This window comes from Mustela erminea, chromosome 6, assembly GCF_009829155.1.
Source record: "Mustela erminea isolate mMusErm1 chromosome 6, mMusErm1.Pri, whole genome shotgun sequence".
NCBI classification, from domain to species: domain Eukaryota; kingdom Metazoa; phylum Chordata; class Mammalia; order Carnivora; family Mustelidae; genus Mustela; species Mustela erminea.
Window position 1 is genome coordinate 90,976,988 of NC_045619.1, and position 18,152 is coordinate 90,995,139.

General features: G+C 35.9%; 1 protein-coding gene across 1 annotated transcript; it reads left to right on the forward strand.

Moving 5' to 3' along the window:
• The first annotated feature begins 2,521 nt into the window (after positions 1-2,521).
• Positions 2,522-3,475, forward strand: LOC116592467 (olfactory receptor 6C1-like). The gene has a single exon (XM_032345659.1). It carries the CDS (start codon positions 2,522-2,524, stop codon positions 3,473-3,475), a length of 954 nt encoding a protein of 317 aa, XP_032201550.1.
• The last annotated feature ends 14,677 nt before the right edge of the window (positions 3,476-18,152 follow it).

The window sequence follows — 18,152 nt, forward strand, 5'->3', positions numbered from 1 at the left end:
TGATGAAGTGTTACAAATATCTAACGTGCCTCAAATGTGGTGACCATATCTTAGCTGAATGAAAGCAGTGAATTGTTGAGGGTGTGATGGAGTGCAGGAGACAGATAAACCATGCTGAGGAGAGGTCACCATGTTCACAAAGTGGAAAAGCAAAGCTAAAATTCACTTGCCTAGAGCCTTCCAGATACTGTACAATCAGATGATTCCACCTCACATTTTTGTTGTTGTCATTGCTACTATGTGATTTTCTTGTTGTTACTTTATTCATTACACTTACTTTAAAACAAAGCTGTTAATCCAGGACACCATCTTAATCCTGAAGCTTTTCACCAAGGGATTTCTCCATTGAGCAATTCTTATATAGCTTTTTTTAAAAAATATTTCTTTCTTTATATATCTGACACAGAGAAAGAGATGGAGAGAGAGAGAGAGAGCACAAGCAGGGGGAGAGGCAAAGGGGGAGAGAAAAGCAGGATTCCCATTGAGCAAGGAGCCTGATGTGGGGCTCGATCCCAGGACTCTGGGTCATGGTCTGAGCTAAGGCAGATGCTTAGCTGACTGAGCCACCCAGGTGCCCTAATCCTTATATAGCTTTTTTTTTTTTCATGTAAAGCATTTTTCCAAATGCTTCACATATTAACTCATTTAATACTCACAATAACTTTATAAGAAAGGCCTGCATAGAAGACATGAACGGATATTACTGCAAAGACATTCAGATGGCCAACAGACACATGAAAAAGTGCTCAGCATCACTTTTGCATCAGGGAAATACAAATCAAAACCACAATGAGATACCATCTTACACCAGTCAGAATGGCTAAAATTAACAAGTCAGGAAATGATAGATGTTGGCGAGGATGCAGAGAAAGGGGAACCCTACACTGTTGGTGGGAATGTAAGCTGGTGCAGTCACTCTAGAAAACAGTAGGAAGGTTCCTCAAAAAGTTGAAAAATAGAGCTACCCTATGACCCAGCAATTGCACTACTGGGTATTTACCCTAAAGATACAAAGGTAGTGATCTGAAGGGGCACATGCAACCCAAATGTTTATAGCAGCAATGTCCACAATAGCCAAACTATGGGAAGAGGCTAGATGTCCATCAACAGATGAATGGATAAAGAAGAAATGGTGTATATATACAATGGAATACTATGGAGCCATCAAAAGAAATGTAATCTTGCCATTTGCAAAGACATGGATGGAACTAGAGGGTATTATGCTGAGCGAAATAAGTCAATCAGAGAAAGACAATTATCATTTGATCTCTTTGATATGAGGGATTTAAGAGGCAGGGAGGGAGGTTGTGGGGGGCAGGGAAGGAAAAAATGAAACCAGATGAGAAGTTTGTAAACCTGATGATTTACAGACCTGTACCCCTGCAGAAAATAATACATTATATGTTAATTAAAAAAAAAAAAAAGAAGAAGAAAGAAAGAAAGGCCTGCATACAGAAGAATAAATTATATTTATAGAAGAAATGCAGACATGGTTTCAGGCCTAGTAATTAGCTTGGACTCATGACTAGATATCCTCACTCTTCCTTATGGAAAAAACTATGGTAATATCATTTAATATAAAAAAAGAAATTAAAATGTACTATCTTAAAACCACATACAAGTAAAGAAATTAAACTATTTACCTGAGTTTTATTGGGGAATGTTTACCTAACTCTTTAGCTGGGGGACATACTTCAATAATAATAGTAATAATTATTATTTTCAATAGAAAGAGAAGTTATTTGTATACAAATACAGGTCATAATAATTAAATATGGGCTGAAACATCAAAAACTATGGCAAGGGATTCAGATGGGATTAAACTCAGTTCTAAACTCTCCAGCTTAAATTATTTCCTGCCTCTTTCTCCCCTCTATCTCTAACTTCTAAGGTTGCTGGTGGCAATGACATGTATATCTGACTGGTGAAATAGGAGAAGTTAGAAAAACTGAGTGTTAGCAAAATTTGATCAATGTCTAAGGACAAAACACTCACAAGTTATTAAAAAATACAGGCTCCTTCCCATTTCTGAGGATTCTCAATGAATTAAGCTTTAACTTACACAGAGTGGGAAACTAGTAAACAATCAGAGCAAGAGCACAAAGGTGGTCTTTGCTGAGAAATAAACCTCATGAGCACATCTTTGAAAGCTACCACATGTTATTTGGAATCAGAAAAGCCTGAGAAAACTCCCTGCTCTAGCTCTTTTAGCTCTGGGATATTGAATATTTTCAAACTTGCCTTAACTGGAGATTTCACTGGTAAAAGAGAGGAAATTAATGGATCCTTGTTATTTTCAGTTCTAATAAATTCTCATCTGTTGATGGAAACATGTAGTATTTCAGCCAAATTCTGGCTCCACACTTAGACCTTTGCTAATCCTGTAAACCTGATGATTTACAGACCTGTACCCCTGCAGAAAATAATACATTATATGTTAATAAAAATTTGTTCCTTGGTTTTTTTTTTTTTTTTTTTTCCTAGAGGTCTGGCAGGAGAACAACAAATAAGCAACTGGAGAATGAGAAACCACACAGAACTAACAGAGTTCATCCTCCTGGGATTGTCAGATGATCCACAGCTTCAGGGAGTGATCTTCGTCTTTCTGTTCATCACCTACATGCTCAGCATCACTGGAAACCTGACCATTATCACCCTAACCCTGTTGGATTTCCACCTCCAGATTCCCATGTATTTCTTCCTCAGAAATTTCTCCTTATTAGAGGTTTCATTCACCGTCAGCATACCCAAGTTCCTGGGCACCCTGATTATAGGTGATAAAACCATTTCCTTTAATGATTGCATTGCTCAGTTCTTTTTTTTTTTTTTTTTTTCTTTTTTCATTCTTTTGGGAGTCACTGAATTTTACCTCCTGGCTGCCATGTCCTATGACCGTTACATTGCCATCTGCAAACCTCTGCATTACATGACCATCATGAATCCCAGAGTCTGCATACTCCTTGTCTTCTCTTCGTGGCTGATTTCATTCTTAATTGTATTCCCTGCACTCATGTTGTTCTTAAACCTTAATTACTGTACGTCTAATATTATTGACCATTTTACCTGTGATTTTTACCCCCTGCTGCAACTTTCTTGTTCAGACACAAAATTCCTAGAGATAATGGGATTTTCCTGGTCTCTGTTTACTTTAATGTTTACCTTGGTAATAATAATTCTGTCCTACATATATATCATCAGAACAATTTTAAGAATTCCTTCTAATAGTCAGAGGACAAAGGCCTTTTCCACCTGCTCATCCCACATGATTGTTATCTCCATCTCCTATGGCAGCTGCATTTTTATGTATATTAAACCCTCGGCAAAAGACAGAGTGTCTCTGAGCAAGGGAGTTGCTGTGCTAAACAACTCAGTAGCCCCCATGTTAAACCCTTTTATCTACAGTCTAAGGAATGAGCAAGTCAAGCGAGCCTTCATGAACAGGGCAAGGAAGATTGTATTTTTCTCAAGTAAATGAAATACTATGGTACATGAATTAGACACACCCATTGCAGGCACTTTAAAATATACAAAAATGATGTGCTCATTGTGGCAGCACATATACTAAAATATGCAAAAATGAAGTCTGAGCAACTTCTTCAGTTTACAATGACCTTCCTGTCATCCTATTCATTACTTCTTTCTAACAGTTTAAAAGTACATTTAATATATTTCCCATTCAATTGGTATAACTTTATATGCCGGTCTGGTTTTCGTCCTTCTGAAACCATTGTTCGTTGAAACTTGTGAACACTAATTATTTTAATTCAGAAAGGTGTACTTTGAGATTTATTTGGGAAAACAACTATCACCCAGAATGGAAGGGATGTTGTATAATTATTGATATGATATTTTCCTTATTCTATACAGACAATAAAATCTTTCATTTTCATTGATCTTTGTCAGAAATCCCTTCACCATCTTGCAGTTCCTCTAGGAAAAATTTTTCAAATGCCACATGATTTTTTGAAAACTGTGAATGTTTTCATTTAAAAACCAAAATATATTGCTTACCTAATAGAGTATGTCATATAATCTACCTATTGCTAAAATTTTAAAAAAGCATAGATCTTTAAGAACATAAATAGACCTCCATATTTCCAAATCCCATAATGACTCAGTAGATATAGACAGATATACAGGGTAGATACATGCATGTATACATTCACAGATATACAAATACTGTAGAAATTAGTGAAGAAATAGCTGTTTTAGATGTGGAGGATAAGTACACTTTCTCTATTTCCATGGAATGTCAGCTCTACTTTCTGACTACAACGGAATATATAAGTATAGCTTTTTTCTTAGTTTTGGACTAGTTTGAAACTGGGCATGTATCTAAATTTTTAATGCTTAAACAGTAAAATCATTTAAGTTTTGTAGAAAATAAAAGCTTCATAACAGAGCAAAACTTAGAATTTCAGCAGTGAAAATACTCGTCCACTCATTCACCTTAAAGTATGAGGTGCCTAAGGTATTTTGGATGATGTGTGTGTACGTATGTGTGTGTGTGTGGGTATGTGTGTGTGAGAAAGTAAAAGAAGATTATGGATAGAATGAACTATTCTAAATAAACTATTATTTAGTAATATAAAATATACTATAATCCTAATTAGTGCTGCACCATTCCTAATGATCATTATGCAATATATTCAACTAAGAAATACATCACAGGACTTATTGAGCCAGGCTCTTTCCATAGTTTCATTATTGTGGACATTGGGTTCTAAGTGTCCCTTCAGATCACTACCTTTGTATCTTTGGCTAAGTGCCTAATAGTGCAATTGCTGGGTCATCAGTAGTGCAATTTTTAACTTTTTGAGGAACCTCCATACTGTTTTCCAGAATGACCGACCACACCACCTTGCATTCCCACTAAGAGGGTAAGAGTGTTCCCTTTTCTCTGCCACCTCTCCAACAACTGTTATTTCCTGAGTGGTTAATTATAGCCATTCTGACCAGGGTAAGTGGTATCACATTGTGGTTTTCATTTGTATTTCCCTGATGCCAAGGGATGTTGAGCATTTTTTCATGAGCCTTTTGTACATTTGTATTTCTTCTTTGGAGAAGTGTCTGTTCATATTTTCTGCCCATTTCTTAATTGGATTATTTGTTCTTTGGGTGTTGAGTTTGATAAGTTCTTTATAGATTTTGAATACTAGCCCTTTATCTGATATGTCATATACAAATATCTTCTTCAATTATGTTGCTTGTCTTTTGGTTTTGTTGAATGTTTCCTTTGTTGTGCAAAAGCTTTTTATCTTGATGAAGCCCCAATAGTTCATTTTTGCCTTTGTTTCCCTTGCCTTTGAAGACAGGAAATTGCTGTGGCCAAGGTCACAGAGGTTGCTGCCTGTGTTCTCCCCTGGGATTTTGATGGATTCCTGACTCACATTGAGGTCTTTCTCCATTTTCAGTCTATTTTCGTGTGTGATGTAAGGAAATGGTCGAGTTTCATTCTTCTGCATATGTCTGTCCAATTTCCTCAACATCATTTGTTGAAAAGGCTGTTTTTGCCACTGCATATTTTTTCCTGCTTTATCAAAGATTAGTTGACCATAGAGTTGAGAGTCTCTATTCTGGGTTCTGGGTTCTTTATTCTGTTCCTTGATCTATGTGTCTGTTTTTGTGGCAGTACCATACCATGTTGATGAGTACAGAATTGTGATAAAACTTGAAGTCTGGAATTGTGATGTCACCAGCTTTGGTTCTCTTTTTCAACATTCCTTTGGTTAGTCAAGAACGTTTCTGGTGCCATACAAATTCTAGGATTATTTGTTCCAGCTCTGTGTAAAAAGTTGATGGTATTCTTGATGAGGGAGCAGGAGGCTGGCTGAGGACAAAGCAAAAGCTGGCGCCTTGCACCCCCTCTCCACCCGCTCCCCTCCGTAATATGTGTAGCATTCCTCAGGCACCCCTGACTGCCATAAAAAGATAAATAGTTAACTTGCAGGGATGGCAATCCTGCAGAGCAGGAATCTCTCTTGCTCTACAGATGTCCTAGAGACCTAAACAGGGAGGTTACCTTATCAATAGCACAAATTTCCAGAGGCAAATAACTCTCAGTTCCTGAAGCCCTAATATCTCCCTCCCCACCATAAACTGGAGGAGGCTGAGGTAGAAGGGAATGTAAATAATAGAAGGATCATAATACCCCACCAAGAATCTCCCAACTATCTTGATGTTAATGCCTGACCTAAAGACGACATTGATCAAGCCATAAGGGCAAGGCCTACCCCCACACCTGGCACCTTGTAGGCCCTCCTTAACATGTGAAAACTCTGTTGAAACCTCCCATCCCTTCCCCTCACCTCCCCCCAACTGCAAGGTATATAACATGCCTACCCTCACAACCCGGGGCAGCAGCTCTTCCTGCCCATGGGTCCTGTCCCCGTGCTTTAATAAACCACCATTTTGCACCAAAGATGTCTCAAGAATTCTTTCTTGGTCATCGGCTCCAGACCTCAGCCCACCAAACTTCACCTAGGTTCTAGAACTTCATCATTCTGACATGGATTGTATTGAACATATAGATTGGTCTAGGTAGCATAGACATTTTAACAGTAGTTACTCTCATTCCATTAACAGAGCGGTTTTCCATTTCTTTGTGTCTTCCTCAATTTCTTTCATGAGTGTTCTATAATTCTGTGAGTATTGACACTTTGCCTCTTTGGTTTGGTTTATTCCTAGATATCTTACTATTTTTGGTGCAATTGTAAATAGGACCAACTCCTTAATTTCTCTTTCTTGTCTCATTGTTAGTATATAGAAAGACAACTGATTTATGTGCATTAATTTTCTATCCTGCCACTTTGCTGAATTCCTATTTAAGTTCTAGTAATTCGAGGATAGAGTTTTGGGTTTTCCATGTAAAGTATATGTCATCTGTGAAGAGAGAAAGTTTGACTTGCTCCTTTTCAATATAAATGTCTTTTATTTCATTTTATTGTCTGATTGCTGAGGCTAGTACTTCTAGGAGTATGTTTTACAACAGTGGTAAGAGTGGACATCCCTGCCATGTTCCGGACCATAGGGGAAAATCTCTTAATTTTTCCCCATTGAAAATGATTTTTGCCTGGGCTTTTCATATATGGCTTTTATGATACTGAGGTATATTCCCTCTATCCCTACACTGTGAAGAGTTTTAATCAAGAAAGAACACTGTACTTTGTCAACTGTTTTTTCTGCATCTATTGAGAAGATCATATGGCTCTTGTCTTTTCTTTTATTAAGGTAGTGTATCACGTTGATTGATAGGTGGATGTTGAACCACCCTTGCAGCCCAAGAATAAATCCCACCAGCTGAGCCCTGATTTGTGAATCAGTATATGATCTGTTCTAGAGAATGTTCCATGTGCACTCAAGAAGAGTGTGTATTCTGATGTTTCAGGATGGAATGCTCTGAATATATTTGTGAAGTCCATCTGGCCCCATATGTCATTCAAAACCTTTGCTACCTACTAGATGATCTATCCATCGCAATCAGTGGGGTTTTAAAGTTCCCTATGATTGTTGTATATTATCAATATGCTTATACTCATCAATGTTGTCGCATATCCTTGCAAAAGAAAAAAGAGAAAGAGGATAATGAACAAAAGAGAAGGAGGATAATGAACAATTGTCCTGCTAAGCCTTTTTGATGATCCTGATCTTCTGGTTGAGGTTTTACCTTTCTTACTTATCACATACATATTATGTGTCACTGGCAACCTGGCTATCATTACTTGGTAGACTTCCATCTACAGCCCCCTATAGTAGCTGAAACTACTCTATCTTAGAAATCTCATTTACCACTATATGCATCTGTAAATTTCTGGGGACAATCATCACCAAGCATAAAATACTTTCTCATAAGAGTTGTATTATCTAATAATTTTTCTTTATCTTCATGGAGGTGAATGAATTTCCCATTCTAATTGCCATGTCCCTTGATTCCTCTGTTGCTATTTGTAAACCCCTTCATTACACCACCATCATTAGCAGGAAACTATACATCCTGTTTGTGCTCTATGCATGGTTGGGCAGGCTCCTGATCATTTCTCCAGGTGTAATTTTTCTGCTCCAGCTGGAGAAGTATGCACCCAATATCATGGATAACTGCCTGTGCTTATCTTTTGCTTGTGTAACTATCTTGTCAGATACATGATTCCTAGAAGTAATCTGTTTTTCCCTTGTTTTGGTTACCTTGCTATTTACTTTAGCATTGTGATTTTTTCCTAATATACATCATACATGCCAGTGAGAGAAAAAAGTTTTATTCCACTTATATTTCTCACCTGATTGTCATTGCCATTTCCATATATGCTAATTACTCAGCAGGGAGAAAAGGGGCTTCATTGACCAAAGAAGTAGCTATTCTCAATAACTCTGTTGACCCCACGCTGACCTCCTTCATTTACTCCCTAAGGAGCTGGAAAGATACAAACCTTCAAAGATTTGACCCTTATAGTACTGTCTCATACAAAGAAATCAAAGTTCTGATTAATATGAACTAATGTTATTATGAAGATTTAACAAGAGAAAAATGAAATTTAAAATTTCTAATCTGCTATCTTTTTATATCAATGTCAAAGATACAGGAAATACTGAGATTATTTGTTAAACATTCTTTACATCATGGCTGAGTTGTGTCTTACTTTAAAGTATCTGTAGGTTCCATGTAAGTGATTTATAATTATGAATATAAATTCAATGGTTATGAAACATCATTTTGCTTACTATTATAAATAATAAAAATATTATATCAAAAATGCTAATTTCAAAAGATATATGCACCCCCACATTTTTACAGTATTCAAAATGCTCAAAATATGCAAGCAGCCTAAGTGTATGTTTATAGATGAATAGAGAAAGAAAAAATATATACATATACATATGCATATACATATACATATACACACAATGAGATATTACTCAGCTATTAAAAAAAAGAATGAGATCTTGCCATTTACAGCATCAAGCAACACAGAGTATACTATGCCAAGTGAAATATGCCAGATAGAGAAAGACAAACACCATATGCTTTCACTTATATGTAGAATCCAAAAAGCGAAACAAACAAGTAAACCAGAAAACAAAGCAGAAACAGACCCATCAATACAGAGAACAATACAGAGAACACATATGACGACAAAATCACAAATGCCAGATGAAAGATGTTGGAGCTATGGGCACAATGGGGGAAGAAAAGTGGGAGGTACAGGCTTCTAGTTATGGAATAAATAAGTCACAGGAATAAAATGTACAGCGGAGGGATTATAGTCAATGCTATTGTAATCCTGTTGTATGGTAACAGGTGATAACTACTCTTATGGTGAGCATAGCACAATGTATAGACTTGCTGAATTGCAATGTTGTACACCTGAAGCTAATGTAACATTGTGTGTCAGCAACACTCAGTAAAAACAAACAAACAATTAAAGCATCATTGATGAATGAGTAGAAGTGAAATGAGGTGCCAAGGGGGAAAGACCTTATGTGACTGTGAACATCCTAAAGGAGAAGAGAAAGTAAGATTATTAAAACTATTAAGGAAATAAAACCACAGGTATTCTGGAATGGAAAAGGTGAGGGTGGATGGGGTGAAGTGAAATTGCAAAAAAAGGTCAACTACTACTGTGCTTTGGCCTTGCTAAAATCAAACACTTATATTAAGGATACTAAGAAACCTTTCTTCTTTTCCTGAAAAATGAGAAGTGTGAATTTTTCAGACCCACGTTCTCTGAGCTAGAAACATTATTTTCAGGGGATACCATGTCTTTGGTGCTTTAAGTGACTCACTGTCCAACTTCCTATGTTGTCCCTAGCCTAATGATATTAGAGAAGTTGACCATTTATTTTAAAAATTAAAAAAAAGACAGATTCATATCTTACATATGAATAAATTCTGGATGGATTAGGAAGCAAATGGGAACAGCAGAATCATAGAAACAGTGAGCACATGAATGTGTGAAAAGGTGCTCTAAGAAGAATAGGTCACCAAGAATTCATGATACTTTTTTTTTTTTCTTTTTGAGTAGAAGCAACTCATAAATAAGTTAAGGAGAGGTTCTGAAAACTTGATTCAACAAAAATTCACCACGGGTTTATATCCAAGTACATAAATATCTCCTACTATTAAATAACAAATAATCCCCAAAAAGTGAACATGAGATAGGAATAGACAATTCATGGATGAGAAATAGAATTTTTTAAAATGTTCAATCTCTCTTAAGTATACAAACTGAAATAAGTATGTCAGAGAAAGACAAATACCATATGATTTCAACTCCTAAGTGGAATTTAAGAAAGAAAATAAATGTGCAAAAGTAAACAAAATAGAGACAAACCAAGAAAGAGACTCTTAAACTTTAAAGAACAAACTGATTTTACTAAAGGAGAGGTGGGTAGGGGAAGGGTGAAATAGTTAATGCAGATTAAGAGGAACACTCCTTGGAATGAGCACCAGGTGTTGTAGGGAAGTTTTGAGTTACTATAGTGTACACCTGAAACTAAAACTACACTGTACGTTAACTAACTGGAATTTAAATAAAAAGTTTAAAAAAGTGTGATTATAAACTTAAGTATAGAAGCATATGGGGATTTTGCTGTGCTTTAGCCATCGAAACTCCACTGTTTATAACCTTTCTCTCGAGCAGCATCTTCTTTAATTATGCTATAAGTGTCTGTAAACTTAAGAGTAGACACATATGGGAATAGCCCTGTGCTTATTATACACCCTATACTCATTCTTTCAAGTAGTATGTCTTTCATTAAGATATAAGTGTCTGTAAACTTAAGTGTAGAAGCATATGGAGATTGCCTTATGCTTAACTCATTGAAATAGCTCTATGTTTAACCAATTGTTCAAGTAAAATCTTCTTTCATTAAAATATATGTATTTGTAAACATATCTGTAGGAGCATGTGGATTACCCCTGTGCTTAACTCATAAAGCTACACTAGGTACAAAGAATGTTCAACCTTGGGTGAGCCTGGGTGGCTTAGTCAGTTAAGTGTCTCAGTTTGGCTGAGATCATAATCTCAGGGTCCTGTAATAAATCCCCATCTTGGACTTCCTTTTCAGCAGAGTCTGTTTCTTCCTCTACTCCCTGCTGGTGCTTTCTCCTGCTATCTTCGTCTCTTCCTTTTTCTTTTCTTAAGATTTTATTTTTATTTATATATTTAATAGAGACACAAATAGAAAGGGAACACAAGCAGGGGAAGTGGGAGAGGGAGAAGCAGGCACCTTGCTCAGCAGGGAGCCCGATGTCCCAGGACCCTGGGTTCATGACCTGAGCCGAAGGCAGATGCTTAATGATTGAACCACCCAGGTGCCCCTCTCTGTCTCTTTTTCTCAAATAAATAAATAATATATTCTTAAAAGAATTCTCAACCTCTCTAATAATTGGGGAATAGAAAATTAAAAGAGTAAGCATTTTTCTGTTAAGAACTTCCTATATCCTAACTAGTCTATAAGCACTTTCATTCATTATTTCATTTAATCTTTAGGATATCCTAGGAGTTAAGACTATTAGTCTTCTCATTTTATGAGTAGACTAATTAATGCTCAGAAAGGTTAATTAATTTTTCCAAGTTTACAAAGATATTGTGTCTCTTTACCCTTAATATCTGGGCTCTGTGATCTGGTCTTTACATGACTGTTTTTAGTAGTAAGTGTATTGTGGCTTCGTTTCATCTTTCCATTTGCAAAATATCTAAGTGATTTCTAATATCTGTGATGCTTGGCTTGCAATGGTGTTTATTCTTGTGTATGGGATGGGAATTTTGAAATATCTATCAAAATTTAGTACTCACATATATGTTCTACCAGTATTTGTACATATGCAAGGGAATGCATGCAAATGGATTTAGCATTGCAGCTGATGATGTGATATTGGTAGCAACTGATTTCCTAAAACTTGACCAACAATGAAACTGCTAAGTTATATACAAGTCTCCTCTGGTATTCTCTGCAATTCACTCTTATAATTAAAAATGAAAAGTTAAAGTTACAAATACTCCTCTGAGTTTTCAAGATTTTAAAATGCTTCTTTGATAGGAGAAGATGTTGTGGTGGGAAGACCTTGAACACACCTCCTCCACAGACCACACCAAATTATGCCTATTAGTAGTATGATTCCTCCCGAAGAACTAGGGCTGACTGAACAGTTTCTGAGCAACCAATGACAAAGACAAAGGCAAGAGCACAGAATAAATAGGGAGACACAGTAACAAAGGGAGCCCCCAACCCCTTACTGGGAACATAAGTGGGAGGGATAGTACTGAGGGACTGGGAATAGACTTCTCTGCCCTTGGGCAACAACAACAACAACAACAAAAAAGATGTAATTTAAAAACACCAAAGAGCTGCAGTGTTGCTGTCTCTCATCTACCTTAAAAGCCCAGACGGGCTAGACTTGGCATCCAGTGGCCTGAGACCTTAGTGAGCAATCCCTATCAAAACACCAATAGCATTTTTCACAAGAACAGACCATCAGAAAATGTGTATGGAACCACAGAAGACCCCAATAGCCAAAGCAATCCTGAGAAAGAACAAAGCAGGAGGTATCCCAATCCCAGATTTCAAGATATATTACAAAGGTATAGTACTCAAAACAGTATGGTACAAAAGTAAACATAAAGATAATACAACAGATTACAGATCCAAGAAATAAACCTCTGATCATAGGGTCAATTAATCTATGGAAAGGAGATAGGAAAATACAGTGGAGAAAGATCAGTATTTTCAATAAACAGTGCTGGACAGTTACACGTAAATGAATGAAATTGGTCACTTTCCAATACCATGTACTCAAATTAAAAAAAAAATTCTAAAAAAAAAAAAACAAACAAACTCAAAATGGATTAAAAACCTAAATGTGAGACCTGGAACCATAAGTAATCTTAGAAGAAATCACAGGCAGTAATTTCTCTGGCATCAACCGTAACAACAATTTTCTAGATATATCCCCTAAGATAAGGGAAACAAAAACAAAAACTATTGGGACTGCAACAAAATAAAAAGTTGTTACACAAAAAATGAAACCATCAACAAAACAATAACTTTACCTACTGAAAGACAGAAAATGTTCGCAAACAATATATCTGATAAGGGTTTAATTCCAAAATACATAAAGAACTTATGAACTCTACACCAAAAAAGCAAACAATCTGTTTAAAAAATGGGCAGAAGATCTGAACAGACATTTCCCCAAAGACATCTAGGTAGCCAACAGACACATGAAAAGATACTCAACATCATGAATCAACAGAGAAATACAAATCAAAACCACACTGAGATGTTATACCAGTTAGAATTGCTGAAGTCAAAATGACAAAATGACAAAAAATAACACATGCTGATATGATGCAGAGAAAAAGGACCCCACGTGCACTGTTGGTGAGCATGTAAATTGTTACAACTACTGTGGGAAACATGAAGTTTCCTCAGAAAATTAAGAATTTAAAGAATTTAGATCAAAAGTACTTTTTGACCTAAGATTTATTATTGGGTATTTATCAGCCCCCCCGAAAACCCACTAATTTCAATAATATACTCACCTCTATGTTTATTGAAACATTATTTACAATAGCCAGGATGTGAGACAACTTCTTAAGTCTTTGTCAATAGACACAATAGATGAATGGATAGGGAAGACATGATTTTATATATATATATATATATATATATATATATATATGTGTGTGTGTGTGTGTGTGTGTGTATAATTATATATAATATATACAATTGTGTGTATGTATATACATATATATAAAATAAGGTGATATACATATATTATGTGTATATTCTGTATATATGTATATGTATACACACACATATAATGGAATAATACACAACCATATAAAAGGGTGGGATCCTGCATTTGAAATAACATGGATGGATGTAGAAGGTATTATCATAAGTGAAATAACTCAGACTGAGAAAGACAAATACCATATGATTCTCCTCATAGTGGCTACGTTTTAAGAAAATGAATAAACAGGGCACCTGGATGGCTCAGTCAATTAAGTGTCTGCCTTCAGCTCAGGTCATAATATGAAGAACCTGGGATGGAGGCCCACATGAGACTCCCTGCTCAGTGGGGAGTTTGTTTCTCCCTCTCCCCTGCCCCTGCTCATGTTCTCTCTCACTATCACTCTCTCAAATAAATAAATAAAATATTTTAAATAAATAAATAAACAAACAACAAAAGCAGAACCAAAGATGTAAATATGGAGAACAAACTGATGGTTGTCAGAGGAGAGGTGGGTTGGGGGTTGGGTAAAATGGGTGAAGGGGAGAGGTAGATACAGGCTTTCAGTTATGGAATAAGTAAGTCATGGGAGTAAACACACAACAGAAGGAATACAATCAATGATATTATAATACCAGTGTAAGGGGACAGATGGTAGCTAGACTTGTGATGAATATAACGTAATGTACAAACTTGTCAATTCACTAAGTGTGTACCTGAAACTAATCTAACAGTGTACGTCAACTATATTCATGTTTTTTTAAAAAATTAATAACAGGGGTGCCTGGGTGGCTCAGTGGTTTGAGCCGCTGCCTTTGGCTCAGGTCATGATCCCAGGGTCCTGGGATCGAGCCCCGCATCGGGCTCTCTGCTCAGCCGGGAGCCTGCTTCCTTCTCTCTCTCTCTGTCTGCCTCTCTGCCTGCTTGTGATCTCTTTCTGTCAAACAAATAAATAAAATCTTTAAAAAAAAATTAATAACATAAAAGAAAGAAGAGGTATGTTTGTTGAGCACAGAACAGACATTTTCAAGGGAATAATGAGATCCAGAACTGGTCACAAGGATTGTGGATATAGTAAGCAGGTTGGAGCTGAGAGTTGACAAGATAAAGGATTTCTAGAGAGGCTTTTAGATCTGGCAAAGGATTTAATCCTGAATAGTTTTTGGAAGAAGGTGGGCAATAGTCTAACACTAAAGTCTGAAAATGTTTTTTGGGTTTGGTTTCTGTTTTGGGGTTTTTTTCTTTAACAATGAATTTGGCAATTGAGACATTTTCATTTCAAAGCCCTATTTTCACTTTAAAGTTAGTAACAAAAATACACAACAAATAATAAATAAATAAAATAATTTGCTTATTCATTCTACTTTTTACAGGTGGAGGTGTATCATTTAATAAAGTCTGGCTGCTACTTTTGGTGAAGGATCCACTACTGTGTAGCTCAGCCTGTATTTAACCAGTTCCAAAGGAACTGAGAATAAACTATCTCCTGAGTGTAGACTGAGTTCCATGGGCATGTAAGGAAAATTAAGTACAGACAAAGGGAAACTAGCCTAATTGTGCTCCTCGTAAGTACACTTTTGCTTTTATGTCACTACATTGTTAGCTTTCTAGAAAGATGCATGTCATGCCATCACTTTACTTCTTGAGTTTATCTCTTTTTGCAACTTTTCCTTTCTTCACTCTGGTCTTTCAGGGATTTATACCATGACCAGATAAGGTAAGATTGTTTAGTATTCGAATAGTATTCAGGCAATCTTCATCTTATCCAGGGAGCAGTGAAATATTTTACCTTCCAGTCATAGGGTTTTACCCTCTGAAAATCTCTTAAAGAACTCACAGGCTTACAATTGTACTTCTTGGAGTTCAGGTCAGAACAATGTTTATGGTAAAATGGAAAGATAAAAATGATAAAAAGAAATTCCTTTGCCTAGAGCAGAGACTATAGAAAGCTTGTATGCAATCAAGCCTGCATTTTCTCAGTGTGAGAGGCTTTTACATGACAGAGGCAAGGGTAAACTCATGACAAAAACCTCCTGAAGTAGATTATGAATGCACTGCCTCTCACATTTTAAGTAAATTAAGAAAATCTGGGGTTATATTTATGACTTGAATCATTAGACATAACAAAAAGTAAGTATGTTCCATACTTGTCAGTGAATGTGCTTATCTCCCATTGACAATCCAGAGGTTATATGTTGAAATAAATTGCAGGGATCCCCAAGTTATCATATTAGTATATTTATAATTATGAATTTTATGATTTAATATTTCAGTCATTTTTCAAAATATGGTAGCAATCTCCGTCTTTTGATTTGACAGTTTTCCTGGTGTCTTAGAACAAAAATGTGATTATTCCTAAAGAAAGAGAATGTTGATTGTCAGGAAATATTAAAAGAAAAAAAGACGCACAATATAAGCTTGACACTTATCTCCTACAGAAAGAATATAATACAGCAAATATTATTGAGAACTTATAGCATAGATAAAATGCTGGTTTCTAAGAATAAAGATAGAACATGATGGATGAAAGTCATATAAGATTACATTGTTTTAATAATAAAAAGACTTTACAGTTTTCTGCATTGAACATTTCTCCAAAGCCAAATTCATTGAATTTACTAAAAAAGAAACTTATTTATTTTGGTTAACTGTTTGTTTTTTTTTTTTTATTGAGACAAAATGAGCTTCATTTTTTTAATAATTTTTAAAAATTTTCTTATTATGTTCAGTTAACCAACATATAGATTACATTTTTTTAAAGGATTTTATTTATTTATTTGACAGAGAGAGAGAGCACAGCAGAGGGAGCTGGAGGCAGAGAAAGAAGCAGGTTCCTAACTGAGCAGGGAGCCTGATTAGAACTTAGGACCCTGGGAGCATGGCCTGAGCCGAAGGCAGATGTATAACTGACTGAGCCACCCATGTGCCATATACTGATTACATTTTAATAATCTATAATTTCTATAAAGTAAATTTTACAGAGAATTTTATTAATTCTACTTATTTATTGTTCTGGAAAGAAGACAATGAGATATTTTGTGATCAAAAAATTCCCTTATGAACTCCTCTTGTCTTCAAATATGGAGAGTAACAAAACAAAGTGAACATAGTTTAAAATGAAAAAAAAAAGAAGGATGTCAATTGTTAATTTAAATAAAGAACATGAAGATGATATGAATGGACGACTATGTTGTGAAAACTATGTTATTTATATGGCTTCTTCTATGTATTAAATGATATTTTTGGCTTCTGTTTTCTTTCACACAAATAAAGAATTTTACTCTCATTTACAACCAAGACAATTCTAGTCTCATATTTCTAAGACAGGAAATATATTTATTTCTTCTGGTCACATTTAAAAAGTATATATGTTAAGAATAACAATAATCGTGTTCTTTTTAAGCTCAGGAATTTTAACAGAGACATCAGCTTCCACCAAAATCAGAAGATGAAGTTTGTAAGTGGCATCAAAGTTAAAACTCAGAATTAGGTATTTCAGTCCTAAGAACACACAATCTTGGAAACTGGAAAACAATGCTTCAATAGCTAAATTACAGATGTGATAACTAGTATTGCAGAACGAATTTCCTTTGCCTCTGGAGATGTATCTAGAAAAAATTTTACTGTGGCCAGTTTCAGAGAGATTACTGCCTCTGCTAGGATTGTTATGCTTTCAGGTCTCACATTTAGATCTTTAATCCATTTCGAGTTTAGTTTTGTGGATGGTGTAAGAGAGTGGTATATTTTCATTCTTCTGCATGTAGCTGGCCAGTTTACACCACCATTTGTTGGAGAGACTCTCTTTCTTCCCATTGGATGTTCTTTCCTCCCTTATGGAATGAAGACACTCTTACCTGTAGAGAACAAACTGATGATTACCAGAGGGGAGATGGGTGGGAGAAAGGCAGAAATAGGGGATGGGGATTAAGGAAGGAGTACACAGGCCCTGATGAGCACTGGGTGATGTATGCAATTGTTGAATCACTATATTGTACAAGTGCATTGAATATAACAGTGTTTGTTACCAACACTGGAATTAAAGTAAAATAAAAATTAAGAAATATGTTGCATTGGGGCGCCTGGGTGGCTGAGTGGGTTAAAGCCTTGGCCTTTGGCTTAGGTCATGATCCCAGAGTCCTGGGATCGAGCCCCACATAGGGCTCTCTGCTCAGCAGAGAGCCTCCTATCTCTCTCTCTCTACCTACTTGTGATCTCTGTCTGTCAAATAAATAAATAAAATCTTAAAAAAAAAAAAAGAAAGAAATATGTTGCATATATAGACAATTTGCTTACAGGTACAGGTGTTACGTAAACTCACTCATGAGGGGACTTTTAACATAGACCTATGAATATGGTTTTCCTTTTCAAGAGAGGATGTGTAAAATACATGTACTTTAACAGTCTGAGTGAATATTGAAAA